General features: G+C 41.1%; 1 protein-coding gene across 7 annotated transcripts in view; it reads left to right on the top strand.

The window, feature by feature from the left end:
* The window catches only part of myt1a (myelin transcription factor 1a), a 36,792-nt gene that overhangs the window by 15,702 nt on the left and 8,481 nt on the right, over positions 1–12,609 (top strand). For all 7 annotated transcript variants that reach the window (XM_070969540.1, XM_070969537.1, XM_070969538.1 and 4 more), the window contains exons 9-19: positions 629–719; positions 2,090–2,203; positions 2,315–2,532; positions 2,765–2,967; positions 3,095–3,304; positions 3,433–3,581; positions 5,294–5,356; positions 6,976–7,044; positions 7,294–7,356; positions 7,438–7,521; positions 11,162–11,383. In XM_070969540.1, the coding sequence (XP_070825641.1) occupies positions 629–719; positions 2,090–2,203; positions 2,315–2,532; positions 2,765–2,967; positions 3,095–3,304; positions 3,433–3,581; positions 5,294–5,356; positions 6,976–7,044; positions 7,294–7,356; positions 7,438–7,521; positions 11,162–11,383 (1,486 nt within the window). The remainder of the gene's footprint in view (positions 1–628; positions 720–2,089; positions 2,204–2,314; positions 2,533–2,764; positions 2,968–3,094; positions 3,305–3,432; positions 3,582–5,293; positions 5,357–6,975; positions 7,045–7,293; positions 7,357–7,437; positions 7,522–11,161; positions 11,384–12,609) is intronic.

Here is a 12,609-nt window from a genome sequence, read left to right as displayed (position 1 = left end):
CAAGTGTATGTAAACTTTTGTCCACAACTGTATATACTGCTCAGTAGCTTGTGAATTTCACCTTGGGGATCATCTTATCTTGTCCAGAATATTACATCATCATTTACTGGCAAATTATTTTTTGTATTATTAATCTGAATCTACTGAATAACTTGAGTTATCAAATAAATATAATGAAATTAAAAGCACAATATTTGACTGTTTGAAATGTAGTGGACGCAAAAGTAGGAAGGAACAGAAAATGGAAATAATGTTAAGTACAAGTACATCTAAATTGTACTGAAGTACAGCATATAACAGCCATTAGTGCAACACCACCATACACTGCACTAACTGTTTTGAAAGATTGCAGCAACTTCCAGTAGCTTCCAGCTCTCACATGCATTTTCTTCAGGAAATACCCATTGTAGTTATACTTTCTTACTGCGTTGTTTTTACTAAAAGCATTATTACTAGTACTACCACTACTACTGTACAACCACTATTACGTTATAGACAAATTACTAATACTGCTACTTGTATTGCCACTACTATTTTCATAAATACTCTTATTACTACTAGTGATGTAAAACCATCTCGAGCGAACTAAACAGACTGACCTGAATTTGTGTCTGCTGTGTGTCTGTAGTCCTGGCCATGCATGAGAACGTCTTGAAGTGTCCAACTCCTGGCTGCACAGGCCAAGGTCATGTCAACAGTAATCGCAACACACATCGCAGGTTAATGAATCACCCAAAGACACACACACACACACACACACACACACATACCCATGCACACATGTCTGTGATTACCACAAGAAATATGGTTGGAGAACATATGAGATTTTTCTGTGTCATATACTGACAAGAAATTAGTGACTTGAAGATTGAATTTTGAGTTTGAATTTCTGATTTTCTGATGTCGTAAACATCAGTGGGCCTCATTCACCAATATCTTCCTAAGCTTTTTCTTCTTTGTTCTTGATAAAGGACCTAAGAAAGCCTGTGAGATTTAAAACACGTGTTCCTAATAAGCATAGGTAAACTCCCCACCAATCCCTGTAATAGGGCATGAGACTGCAGTGTGGTGAGCACAAACAGAAATCACACACAACCACAAAAGTAGTTCTGAAGTTGTGGTGTATAGATCTTCTGTGCTGCAGGGTTGAAGATGTGTGTGTGACACATCCACCTTTTACAGTTTGCAGCTTCTTTGCAGCAACATCATTATGTGAAGCATTGTACTTCACCATAAGCTCACTGGTTCTGCTGATATTGAGCTTCAGGTGATTGTTGTTGCACCATGTGATGAAGCTCTCCATCAGTTCTCTGTACTCTGAAAAAATAGTCTCTAAGTGAAGACAGCTTGTTTTTCACTGAACTGAGGGGTGGTTATTCTAGGTCAAATTAAAACAGTTTGATGGTATTATGTTAATACCAGTGTGTGAAACCTAAAGGCATGAGAACAAGTGGCTTGTGTCACTAGAATGGTTTGATTTTTTGACATTAATTAACAGCAGAAGTTCCTGTAGCCTGGCACCTCACAACCAGTAGCTCCATGTGTGCATTCAGGTCCCGTTCAACTGCCCCACATTTGATCTCAGATGCAACCAAGAGACAGTGGCCCGATGAAATTGTTTTTTGATATTAATTGTAAGCCTAAATAGTATATATATACATATTTTTTAAATAAAAATGCTTACATATTATTCAGTGAGTTTTAAGAAGAAATTCTTTTTGAGAATATTTGTTGAATGAGGCCCATTGTTCGCAGCATTTCAGTTTTCAATTATTGGTCTAAGTGTGGTTTTGGAGGAAAAATTATCATGAAATTGGTGAAAAATGAAGACTGCATGTTGGCACAAAACATTGAGGGAAACCTATCCAGGTCATGGTCACCCAAAGATGGTTCAATCAAGGGCAACTGAACTTTCTTGTAGATAGAACCAATATCATCTAATCCTACTAACACATACTTACACTATCTTTAGAAGGCATATCAATAATTCAAACTCCTATTTGCGCATTAAATCTCTATCGATCCATGATTCATTGATTGATGATTTATTCCATTAAATGCAAACATTTGGATATGTCTCACCTTTCAGTCTGTCTGGCTGCCCCATCGCAGCTGCAGCTAAGCTGAACAAAAACCAGGACAAACAGGTTCATTTACAAGCTTCAGCAAGCGAACCCTCTTCCAACTCTGACAGAGTGCTCAGGTGAGACATGCAAACCGAGTGTTTACTTTTCCAGATTTTTAATGCATATATACACACAACTATGTTCATGCCAATGAAGGGATAATGTATGAGTAATGGCTTTTCCTCTAGGCCCATGTGTTTCGTAAAACAGCTGGAGATTCCTCAGTATGGCAGCTACCGGCCCAACACAGTGACCACCACGCCTCGAGCTAACCTGGCCAAGGAGCTAGAGAAATACTCCAAGGTGTCTTTTGACTATGCAAGCTTTGATGTCCAGGTGTTTGGAAAGCGTATGCTCATTCCAAAGACATCCAGCAGCACTGAAACATCACCCAAAGCCTTCAAATGTAAGACCCACACACTTCACCTCCATGGTCATATTCTGCTAATTTGTGCACAAATCAACAAAACATATACAATAGTTGACATTTGGAGATGTATAGTATGTCCAAGTATCTCTCCTCTATCACTGTATTGTTTTAATAGTTTAATAAAGTCCTGAAATTATTTACAGTATATATGGTAGTGTGCTCTCTTGTTCTTGTTCCAGTAAATTCCTTCTGATCCATTTTCACACAGCTAAATCATTTCCTAAGGCCTCCTCCCCCAGTCAGGGTGTGTCAGGAGGCTTTTCTAAGAGTACCGCATCCTCCAGTGGTTATGACTATAGCCAAGATGCTGAGGCAGCCCACATGGCAGCAACAGCCATCCTCAACCTGTCCACCCGCTGCTGGGAGAGACCAGAGACCCTCAGCACCAAACCCAGGGAACCCTGCACCAAGGTACACTAGCTTTCAGTCAGACGGATTCTTCTTGGGACTCATGTAGACTAGATCAGCAGAGCACAACACACAGCACTCTTGTGTTGCCTGTCACTTCATTTGCACTGACTGTATATTTGCAATGTAGGAGTCGGACATTGAAGTGGATGAGAATGGCACCTTGGATCTCAGCATGAAGAAGACCAAGAGGGAGGGCATCCAGCCTCCAGAGCCTTCACCCTCCTCATCTTCATCCTCTCAACAAGCCACCTTGTCTCAGGGTCACACTCAGTCAGAGTGGGAGGGGCCACTGGACTTCACTAAACAAAGTGGCGTTAAAGAGGAAGAACACGAAGAGGTTTGTGAGAAAAGACAGACAGATCAAAACAGAGTGAATGATCATGTTCCAGAGAATACACTGTGTTGCTTACCTGCAGGATTCTTTTGTAACTATGTGCAGGTTACCTATGTTTTACCTTTCTTCAGGTGGAGTATGCAGCTCCCTCATGCACCTCCTCTGATGGTGAGGAAGAAGACCAGGAGAACCTGGAGGACAGGAAGTACCCCGGTGAGGTCACCACTACCAGCTTCAAGGTCAAGTTTCAGCCCAAAGACAGCAAGAAGGAGGTCCTTGTGTAAGTCACCTCCATTACCCACCCAACATTGTTCCACTTTTCATTTAATTGCAGCTTGTATTAACTGAACTACATAAAAGACTAGTTAGATGAGATGTCTGGAATACTAATATAAAATTTTAACATCACTCAAAGGGAGTCTGAAGGGAGCCGGACTATCAAAGTTGGTCAAAGGATCTGAGGACTGGTCGTGGAGTCACCATCGAGTCACATTGGAACAAGTGAAATTCAATTCATATTGAAACTTAAATTCTTGTGGAACAAAAACAAGTGAATATTGAAACTGTAGTTAAAATGGTGATCTTGCCCCGCCTGTTGTATCTCTTCCTATCGCTGCCAGTTGAAATAAGTGATCAACAGTTCATTGAATGGTAGAAATTAATTTCTCGCTGGGTAAAAAACCAAGAATAAAATTCAAAGTAATGCAATTACCAAAAGGCAAAGGAGGAATGGCCCTGCCAAACTTAAAAGATTACTACTGTGCAGCTCAGATAAGAGCCTTGGTGTATCTGTGTGACTCGCAGTTCAGGGCCAAGTGGAAGGAAATAGAGGAGGGAGGATCTGTGGGTCCACCTATACAGGTGGCAATGGCTGACAAAAAACTTATAGACAGTCTAACATATAAAAACAGCCCATGGATAAAAACAACACTTAAAATCTGGCACCAAGTAGTTAAAAAATACAATTTAAAGGGTGCAGTAAACGTATTACATTGGTGTGCATATGACATGGATTTTATTCCAAATAAGACAGATAGCAGATTTAAAATATGGATGGAAAGACGGCTTACTGCCACTTCATACATAATGGCTCTGTGAAAAGTTCTGAAGATCTCAAAAGGGAATATGTTTTAGAGAAACAAGATTTTTTCAGATACCTACAAGTAAGACATTGATTAAATAAAATAATGACAGAGGAACTAAGAAGTGATATCCTGAAGGTTTTTGTTTCAACTTATAAATCTGGGAGTGGATGTAAAATAATATCTAGATTATACAAAAGTTTCCAAGACTCTTTAAACTCACACACCCTGCATATTAAATGCAGATGGGAAAGGGAGGGAGATCTGGTCATACCTGAGGATGAATGGGAAAGCATCTGTAAATTACAATGGAAAACCACAACTTCACACAGTTGGCGTGAGTTCGGTTGGAAAAACATAATCAGATTCTTTATTAGCCCTGCCCAGAAGAGACATCAAGGTGGTGGAACAAACTGTTGGAGGATGCATGGCTCAGATTTAGCCAATCATTATCATGTATTTTGGGATTGTCCGAAACTTTTGTCCTACTGGTCTGATATTCATGATTGTCTGGAATACATGTTTCAAATTACTGTTCCATTGGATATCCGCTCAATGTACTTTGGTACCATGGCATTGCATACCCAATCAATATCTTCATGGAAGAATGAGGAAGTGTGACATCCATTGTTCAGATGTTCTTATCTTTGCACATTGTAAAATGAAAGGGAGAGTAATAGATGGGTACAAGTGGTGTGTGTGTCACATGTTATTGTACGTGGTTTTTTGTTGTTGTTGTTGTTGTTTGGGTGTGTAAATATACAGAAAGGATTTTGTATGTTTCTCCCTGATAAAAAAAAAAAAAAAAAGAAAAAAAGAAAATTGAAACTGTAGTGTTTCGCCATATCAGCATAAGCACCCTCTCTTACAGCAGTGGTACTGATCTGTGAGTGTGTGTCTTGGTCCCTAGATGTCCCACCCCGGGATGTGATGGCAGTGGACACATCACTGGTAACTACGCATCCCATCGAAGGTAAGACCTGTGCTCTGACAAGTATGTGTATGTGTATGTGTGCCTTACAAGTCTATGCTATGATTACACTAGCAGGTGATTTGTTGAGGTTTTTGCTGAGGTATGATTGAAATTTGACCTCTACTCACATTGATTCTGACTGTTCTGATTCAGAATATTATATGGAAAGGGGAGTCATTCGGTGATTTGTTCGTCTAAACAATAGAAAAAAGTCTACTAAACTCAATTAAATCCTTCTTCCTGGAATGACTCAACAAATCTGAAACCAACCTGTGGAAAATAGATAAGGATGACACAGAGCTTAAATTACACCAGCCCTCACCAGGACAGAGTCCTGCCATGTTAGATGTCTGTCCAGTTGAGCACTGCTACTTATAATGAATGTAGCTATGGTAGTTATGTAGATTGCTTCATTTTCTGCTCAATTTTCATGCTATAGGGATATAAAATGTACACCTGTAGACAAGAGTATATATCCATCCACCCATTTTCTATACCCGACTATCCCTTTCAGGGTTGCGGGGGGGGCTGGACAGCCAATGGCCAGCAGTCATTGGGCGCAAGGCAGGGTACACCCTGAACCAGTCGCCAGCCGATTACAGGGCAACATACAAAGACAAATAACCATTCACGCACACACTCACACCTATTAATCTAATGAGCTGTGGGTCTGTGGGAGGAAGCCGGAGTGCCCAGAGAGAACCCACACATGCACGGGAAGAACATGCAAACTTCACGCAGAAAGACCCCGCCAGACCCGGGGATCGAACCGGCGACCTTCTTCCTGTGAGGCACGCGCACTACCTCCTGTGCCACTGTGCCACCCAAAAGTGCATATATATATATATATATATATATATATATATATATATATATATATATATATATATATATATGAGCCTATAAAAACCTCCATATACAGCTTTTGGCATTTGATTTGATATTACAAATAAATCAGTAATTATTTTATCAACCTTGCACATAATTCAAGCACCAAATAGTTGGTTTGCAGGCTACCGGTTTTTAGCACAATTTAAGCATTGTCTTGACGGACAGGCTGCTCTCTTGTGTTTAACATCATTAGGAACAACTAAATATAAACATTAATCAAATGTACTTCAGCGTCAAGTCTTTTCTAGATATGAAGATCTGCTCCAAGCCCTTGCCTTTTAAATTTGTTTCTTATGGTTGGAAGAATATTGTCATAGCTTTCATTAAAAGAGTCCAAATATTTACAGATTATTCGGTGTGACAGGTGTTCAGATGATATTGGTTAAAGTTAAATAATTTACCTTCATTCAAATGGCCTCCTCAGTTCTAAGGAGAGGGTTACTCTGGCATCAGTACCTTCACAGCCTCAGTGTTTATTGTGGTGATAAGCTCAGACACTTGGAGCACCTCATGTCACCTGAAAAAAAAAAAAAAAAGAGTATGACTTTCGCCTATGCTACTTTAGAGATCAGATAATAAAATAGCTCCTGTCCTCCCAGTGTATGTGCTACCCAGTCCTGTCCTGGCTCTGTAGTCCACTTCAAGTTCTAGCTCTTTCCTTCACTCATGCTCAGACATCCTGTTCTCAGTCTGGTTTTCTGACGTTCTCTCTCTAACCTATCTTCCAGTCTGTCAGGCTGTCCTCTTGCTGATAAATCACTTCGGACCCTCATGGCTGCCCACACAGCTGAACTAAAGTATGTCTGCTTTCTCCTGTCTCTCACCTCCAACATGTTCACTGAGCACTCAGTGTACAGCTACTGCTCTGTTCTTACTTTCAAGCCTAACATAAAATAACCAAAAACATTCCGAATTAAGTTCAATATTAAAAAATCCAAACCAAAAACAATGAGCCCTAATTTTTTTAGTGAGGGAAACTGGTTTCTGCCTGCAGTCTACTGATTATGTAAGCCTGTGGAGTGAAAGTGCGTCTGTGTGTGTCTCAGGTGTCCGACTCCAGGGTGCGACGGATCAGGCCACATCACTGGAAACTATGCTTCACATAGAAGGTAAGAGCTCTTCTTCTGTTCTGCAGCTGTACCATTGGTTATGCTGTACAAACAGATACTGTGATTGTTCCTCTCTGCCAGTCTGTCTGGATGCCCTCGAGCCAAGAAAGGCGGGGTCAAATCAATCCCCACCAAGGATGACAAGGAAGACTCCGAGCTGTTGAGGTGAGCAACAGTAGCTCCGTAATTGCAATATTAGGCTGATGCTGTCTCATGACCGGTTCCAGGGTTAGTGTTGTAGGATTTTTTTTCCAACTCACATGATCCAAACAACTTGAATAAGTAAATTATGGCAACTGCTGCAAAGCAGTGAGTTGAGCCCAGGCATTTTGAGGAGCAAAAGACAGAAGATGCAAAAAGAGAAAGACCAATGAGAAATATAGGAGGGTCCATCAGCAGAACTGTCTGAACAAAATTGCCATTAAAACCTTAAAGGCATGTGTCTGTAATTCACACTGCAAATTTCCTGAGTAGGTATGAGATGTTCATTCTGCATCACCTGGTTCTTGAACTCACAACCATTGCCATGTTGTGATCATGAACTACCCAGAGAAACGGGAAAACCAGAGGTCGCTTCACACTTAGCTGTACATACATGTGAAGGCAGACAAATACACTCAGTTATGTTACATGCTGCACATGCTGCACTCCCAGTTACTGAACAGCAGTAGTGTGATATACATACTTTATGTATATAGAACAATCAAACAAAGTCATCAGCATTTTGAAAACTAATCCAGTGACAGCTTCTTGTTCTTGGTCATCTTCTTCCTCAAAATCCAACGGAAACGTACAAGCATAAAGAAATGCCCTGAAGTAATACAAACCTACTTGAATAAACTCTGATTTATGCAGAAGCAAGGCCCATGCAAACCATTATTATAGAAATCAATACAAATCTGAGGAAAAAGATAATGCATAGTCAGCACTGTAGTCCAAATTCATCAGGAGCCCGTTAATGGGTGGAGATCTGCAAATCGTAAGCACAAATGTGAGACAGTAAGATAACATCTATGCATTAGGCAGGAAGAGTGGCCAGTCAAGTGTTGATGAGCTTCTTTAAACTCATACTTAAAAACTGACTTTCAACTGAATGTTTTAATGCCATTCTGAAACAACATGGATATACTTAAACATTTGTCCTTCCACTGATGGAGATTTTTACTAGAATGCAGCTGTTAGGAGAGGCCTGGAATCCATGTGAAAGGCAAACCTCAAGACAAAAGGAACAAGTGCATTACCCTTATGAGAATTTTTATGCTAATTTTTCTTGATCTAGAAAATAACTCAAAGGCTATAGCAGAAGATGTTTGTGAAACAGTAAGACTGAAGTCATCAATCTAATATACTTAATTTAATTGAAAAAAATAAAAATAAAAAAGCCTTTAAAACCAGTTAACTAGTTTGGAAATGTACAAAATCTAAAAAAAAAAGGAAAGTCAGAGAAAGCATGGCCAGAATACTACTCAGCCATCAAAGCAGTCAGTCACTAAATATATATACACTCAAATTGTCATTTTCGGTTTTGGCAAAGAATATTTTCTTTTTCTATATTCACTAAAAACCATTATTCATCAGACATGTGATGGGCTGCTTTTTCAGTGGGTGTAGTTGAGGTAGCAGCAATAATGCTAGTAGGAGGTGGAGTCATGATGGCTGTAGGAGCAGTGAGTCAGTCAGCAACACATTTGCAGTGACTGGCATTGCAGCAGCGCACTTTCAGTGTTTGTGAACTGATTTTTTCAGTTGTACTGTCAGTTCAGAACTTCACATCAGAAGCAAATTTTTCCAATTCTTCTGGAGTTGGTATATTTATACCAGGGCTTCTCAAAGTTCAGACCTCGGTCCACATCTGGACCCAGCCCAGCCGGCAGCTTGCAGGTCACATCCAGCCTGCCAAAGCTTCCCATATAGCTCGCACAATATTATTGAATTCAGAAAATGGGCACATCTAACACTGCGCACCAGAGGAAGAGGTCCAGTCCATCCTGAGGTTGGTCATTGACAGCTCGCCAACCCCTGGCAACGAGCCAAAAAGTGCATTATTCATATAGACTTTTTGGTCCTGCTCTCCGACATTTGTCACCTGGACCACTGGCAGTAATCCTACCTGAGAATACCTACAATATTTTTATAGTTGTTTTTAAGATGGAGTAGAGAAGATAGTTATGCATAGCAAAGCAAGTCAAAAAGAAGTATAAGCAAATATTCAATGAAGTAAAGACCATAACAACAGCTTTTCTCAGGAGGATCAATTACACCAAAAGCTGAGACAAAGGACTGTTCAGATCATGAATAGAATGTGCATTTAACAGTGATTAGTGTTATAGATATTCATTTGTTAGGAATAAACTTCACCCGAATTAAGTAATGTCCATTTAATTTTATTTTAAAAAAATCTTATATGAGCCACTGGCATTTTGTTGTGATTGCTGTATTTGGTGTGATACTTATCTTGTATGTAAGTATGTAACCTAAATGTAATGTAGAATGAAATGACGTTCATGTGATGTTGGTCCAACAAGCACATTGAAATGTTCTCTTTAAGCTGCACTCAACAACATCCTCATATACAAGTAAAACTATTTCATCATTGTTTTCATCAGCCTAATCAAAGCTGGCCTACATTTTCATCTCCACAGTAGAATTGCCCTGTTTACTGAGAGATATTCTAGTTTCAGGTGTTTACATTTCTTTACATATGAGGCTGAGGGATGAGACAAAGATCTCACACCAGTGATTCCAACTTTCTTAGGGGACAACTTGAACACTAAACTATTAAAAATAAGACTTGAATGTTGTGGTTATGCACAAGCAGCTGACCTAAGAGACTGTTTTGAGTGTAAGAGAAAGTGAATACAATTCCACGAGGCTTGGTTGTTTTCAGTCTTCTCTCCTTAGTGCTGGTCCTAACACAGGGCTGTGCAGTCTTGGCAGCCATTTTCACTTTCACTGCACACACACGTACAAACAGATCCACAAATGTTTAGATATCACTTCACATGTATTTCTATGGTGAGACTATTTACAATTAAAACCTATATCATTTTATGTGAACTGAAAGCACATATTTACAGAGTAAGTTACGCATATTTGCAAATAACTGTATTTTTATGGATATGACTTCACACAACACACATTCACTTGTGGGCCACAAGTGACATTGGTAGACATTTGTAGGCTGTCTTCTGTGGATTACAATGGTTAAAGACCATTAATAATGACACTACATTTACACATTCCCATAAACACAACAAAAACGTATTTATTTTTGGTCCAGTTGACATGTCAATTATGATAAAACCACACACAATGATATGGGCTGTTCTATGAATCTATTTCAGCCACTAAATTCCATATTGTTATGCAACATTCTGATATATTTAGTAGGAAACAATGAAAAAATGTCCTGCAGGAGAAATGGAAAATAAATCAAATATGTATTTGCTATTTACTATTGAGAAAATAGTTTTTTTAGAATGTGAAAAATGAATTTGTCAAAACTTAAATGAAGGATCTCTTTTTTTGTCCAGTCCATTTAAAATATTTAATAAGTTCTTTTATTTAAGAAATAAATTCTACATTTCACTCACCAGAGACTTTTGATGTGAACTTTTAACTTTTATGGAACATTGAGGAAATGGTACATTTTTCTTCACCACTTCTTTCTATTTTGATTCTAAAACTGAAACACCAGATTAGGATTGATGTGTCTGTCTTGTGCTGGCCTCATGACACCTCCATCTCTGCTCTCCATCAGTGAGATTGGAACCAGTCAGACATTGCTTTCTGCCTCTCTCTCTAGGTGTCCAGTTCCTGGCTGTGACAGTCTGGGTCACATCAGTGGGAAGTATGCCACCCACCGCAGTGCCTACGGCTGTCCGCTGGCAGCACGGAGGCAGAAAGAAGGTCTTCTTAATGGGACTCCATTCTCCTGGAAGGCCTTCAAGACAGAGGGTCCAACCTGTCCAACACCAGGCTGCGATGGCTCAGGACATGCAAATGGCAGTTTCCTGACACACCGCAGGTATCCTGAATATCTGAGCTTCATCATATGGAGAACAGTGTTTTCCTAAACTTAGATTGCAAGACAATTTCATGCAGATTAACCTGCATTAACCTCCCCCACTCCTCCTTGAACTGCCACCTTATCGTGGTGGAGGAGTTTGAGTACCCGAATGATCCTAGAGGCTATGTTGTCCGGGGCTTAATGCCCCTGGTAGGGTCTCCCAAGGCAAACAGGTTCTACGTGACGGGTACTCTACGCTACTGTTCGGTCCATAGGCAGTTCAAAAAGCCCCTTATGAAAGAAATTAAATCAAGGAAGTGTACGTCGCCCGGATTGGCATCACCGGGGCCCCGCCCTGGAGCCAGGCCTGGGGTTGGGACTCGCAGGCGAGCACCTGGTGGCCGGGTCACGGGACCACGGGACCCGGCCGGGCACAGCCCGAAGGAGCGACGTGGACCCGCCTTCCCGTAGGCCCACCACCCGCAGGAAGGATCAGAAGGGGCCGGTGCTATGTGATATGGGTAGCAGTCGTGGGCCGGGGCCCTGACGACCCAAACCCTGGACAACGACTCTGGCTATGGGGACATGGAATGTCACCTCACTGTGGGGGAAAGAGCCTGAGCTAGTGCGGGAGGTTGAGCGGTACCGGCTAGAGACAGTCGGGCTCACCTCCACGCACAGTCTGGGCTCTGGAACCCAACTCCTTGAGAGAGGCTGGACTCTCTTCTACTCTGGAGTTGCCCGCGGTGAGAGGCGGCGAGCTGGTGTGGGCTTGCTTATAGCCCCTCAGCTCAGCCGCCATGTGTTGGAGTTCTCCCCGCTGAGCGAGAGGGTCGCTTCCCTGCGCCTTCGGGTTGGGGATAGGTCTCTCACTGTTGTTTCGGCCTATGGACCGAACAGTAGCGTAGAGTACCCGGCCTTCTTGGAGTCCCTGGGAGGGGCACTGGAAAGTGCTTCAACCGGGGACTCCATTGTTCTGCTGGGGGACTTCAATGCTCACGTGGGCAGCGACAGTGACACCTGGAGGGGTGTGATTGGGAGGAACGGCCTCCCCGATGTGAACCCGAGTGGTGTTATTATAATAATAATAATAATAATAATACATTTTATTTGAAAGCGCCTTTCAGGACACCCAAGGTCGCTGTACAGAAAATATACAAACAATGATATAAAATACAAGATTAAAAACAAGATACAATAAATAGGGAGGGGGGACCGTGTGAAGCAGTTTATAGAGAGTAAGC

This window comes from Chaetodon trifascialis, chromosome 8 (genome assembly GCF_039877785.1).
Source record: "Chaetodon trifascialis isolate fChaTrf1 chromosome 8, fChaTrf1.hap1, whole genome shotgun sequence".
Classification (NCBI taxonomy): Eukaryota; Metazoa; Chordata; class Actinopteri; order Chaetodontiformes; family Chaetodontidae; genus Chaetodon; species Chaetodon trifascialis.
The sequence above is the reverse complement of the archived record's forward strand: the minus strand, read 5'-3'. Positions and strand labels throughout refer to the sequence as shown.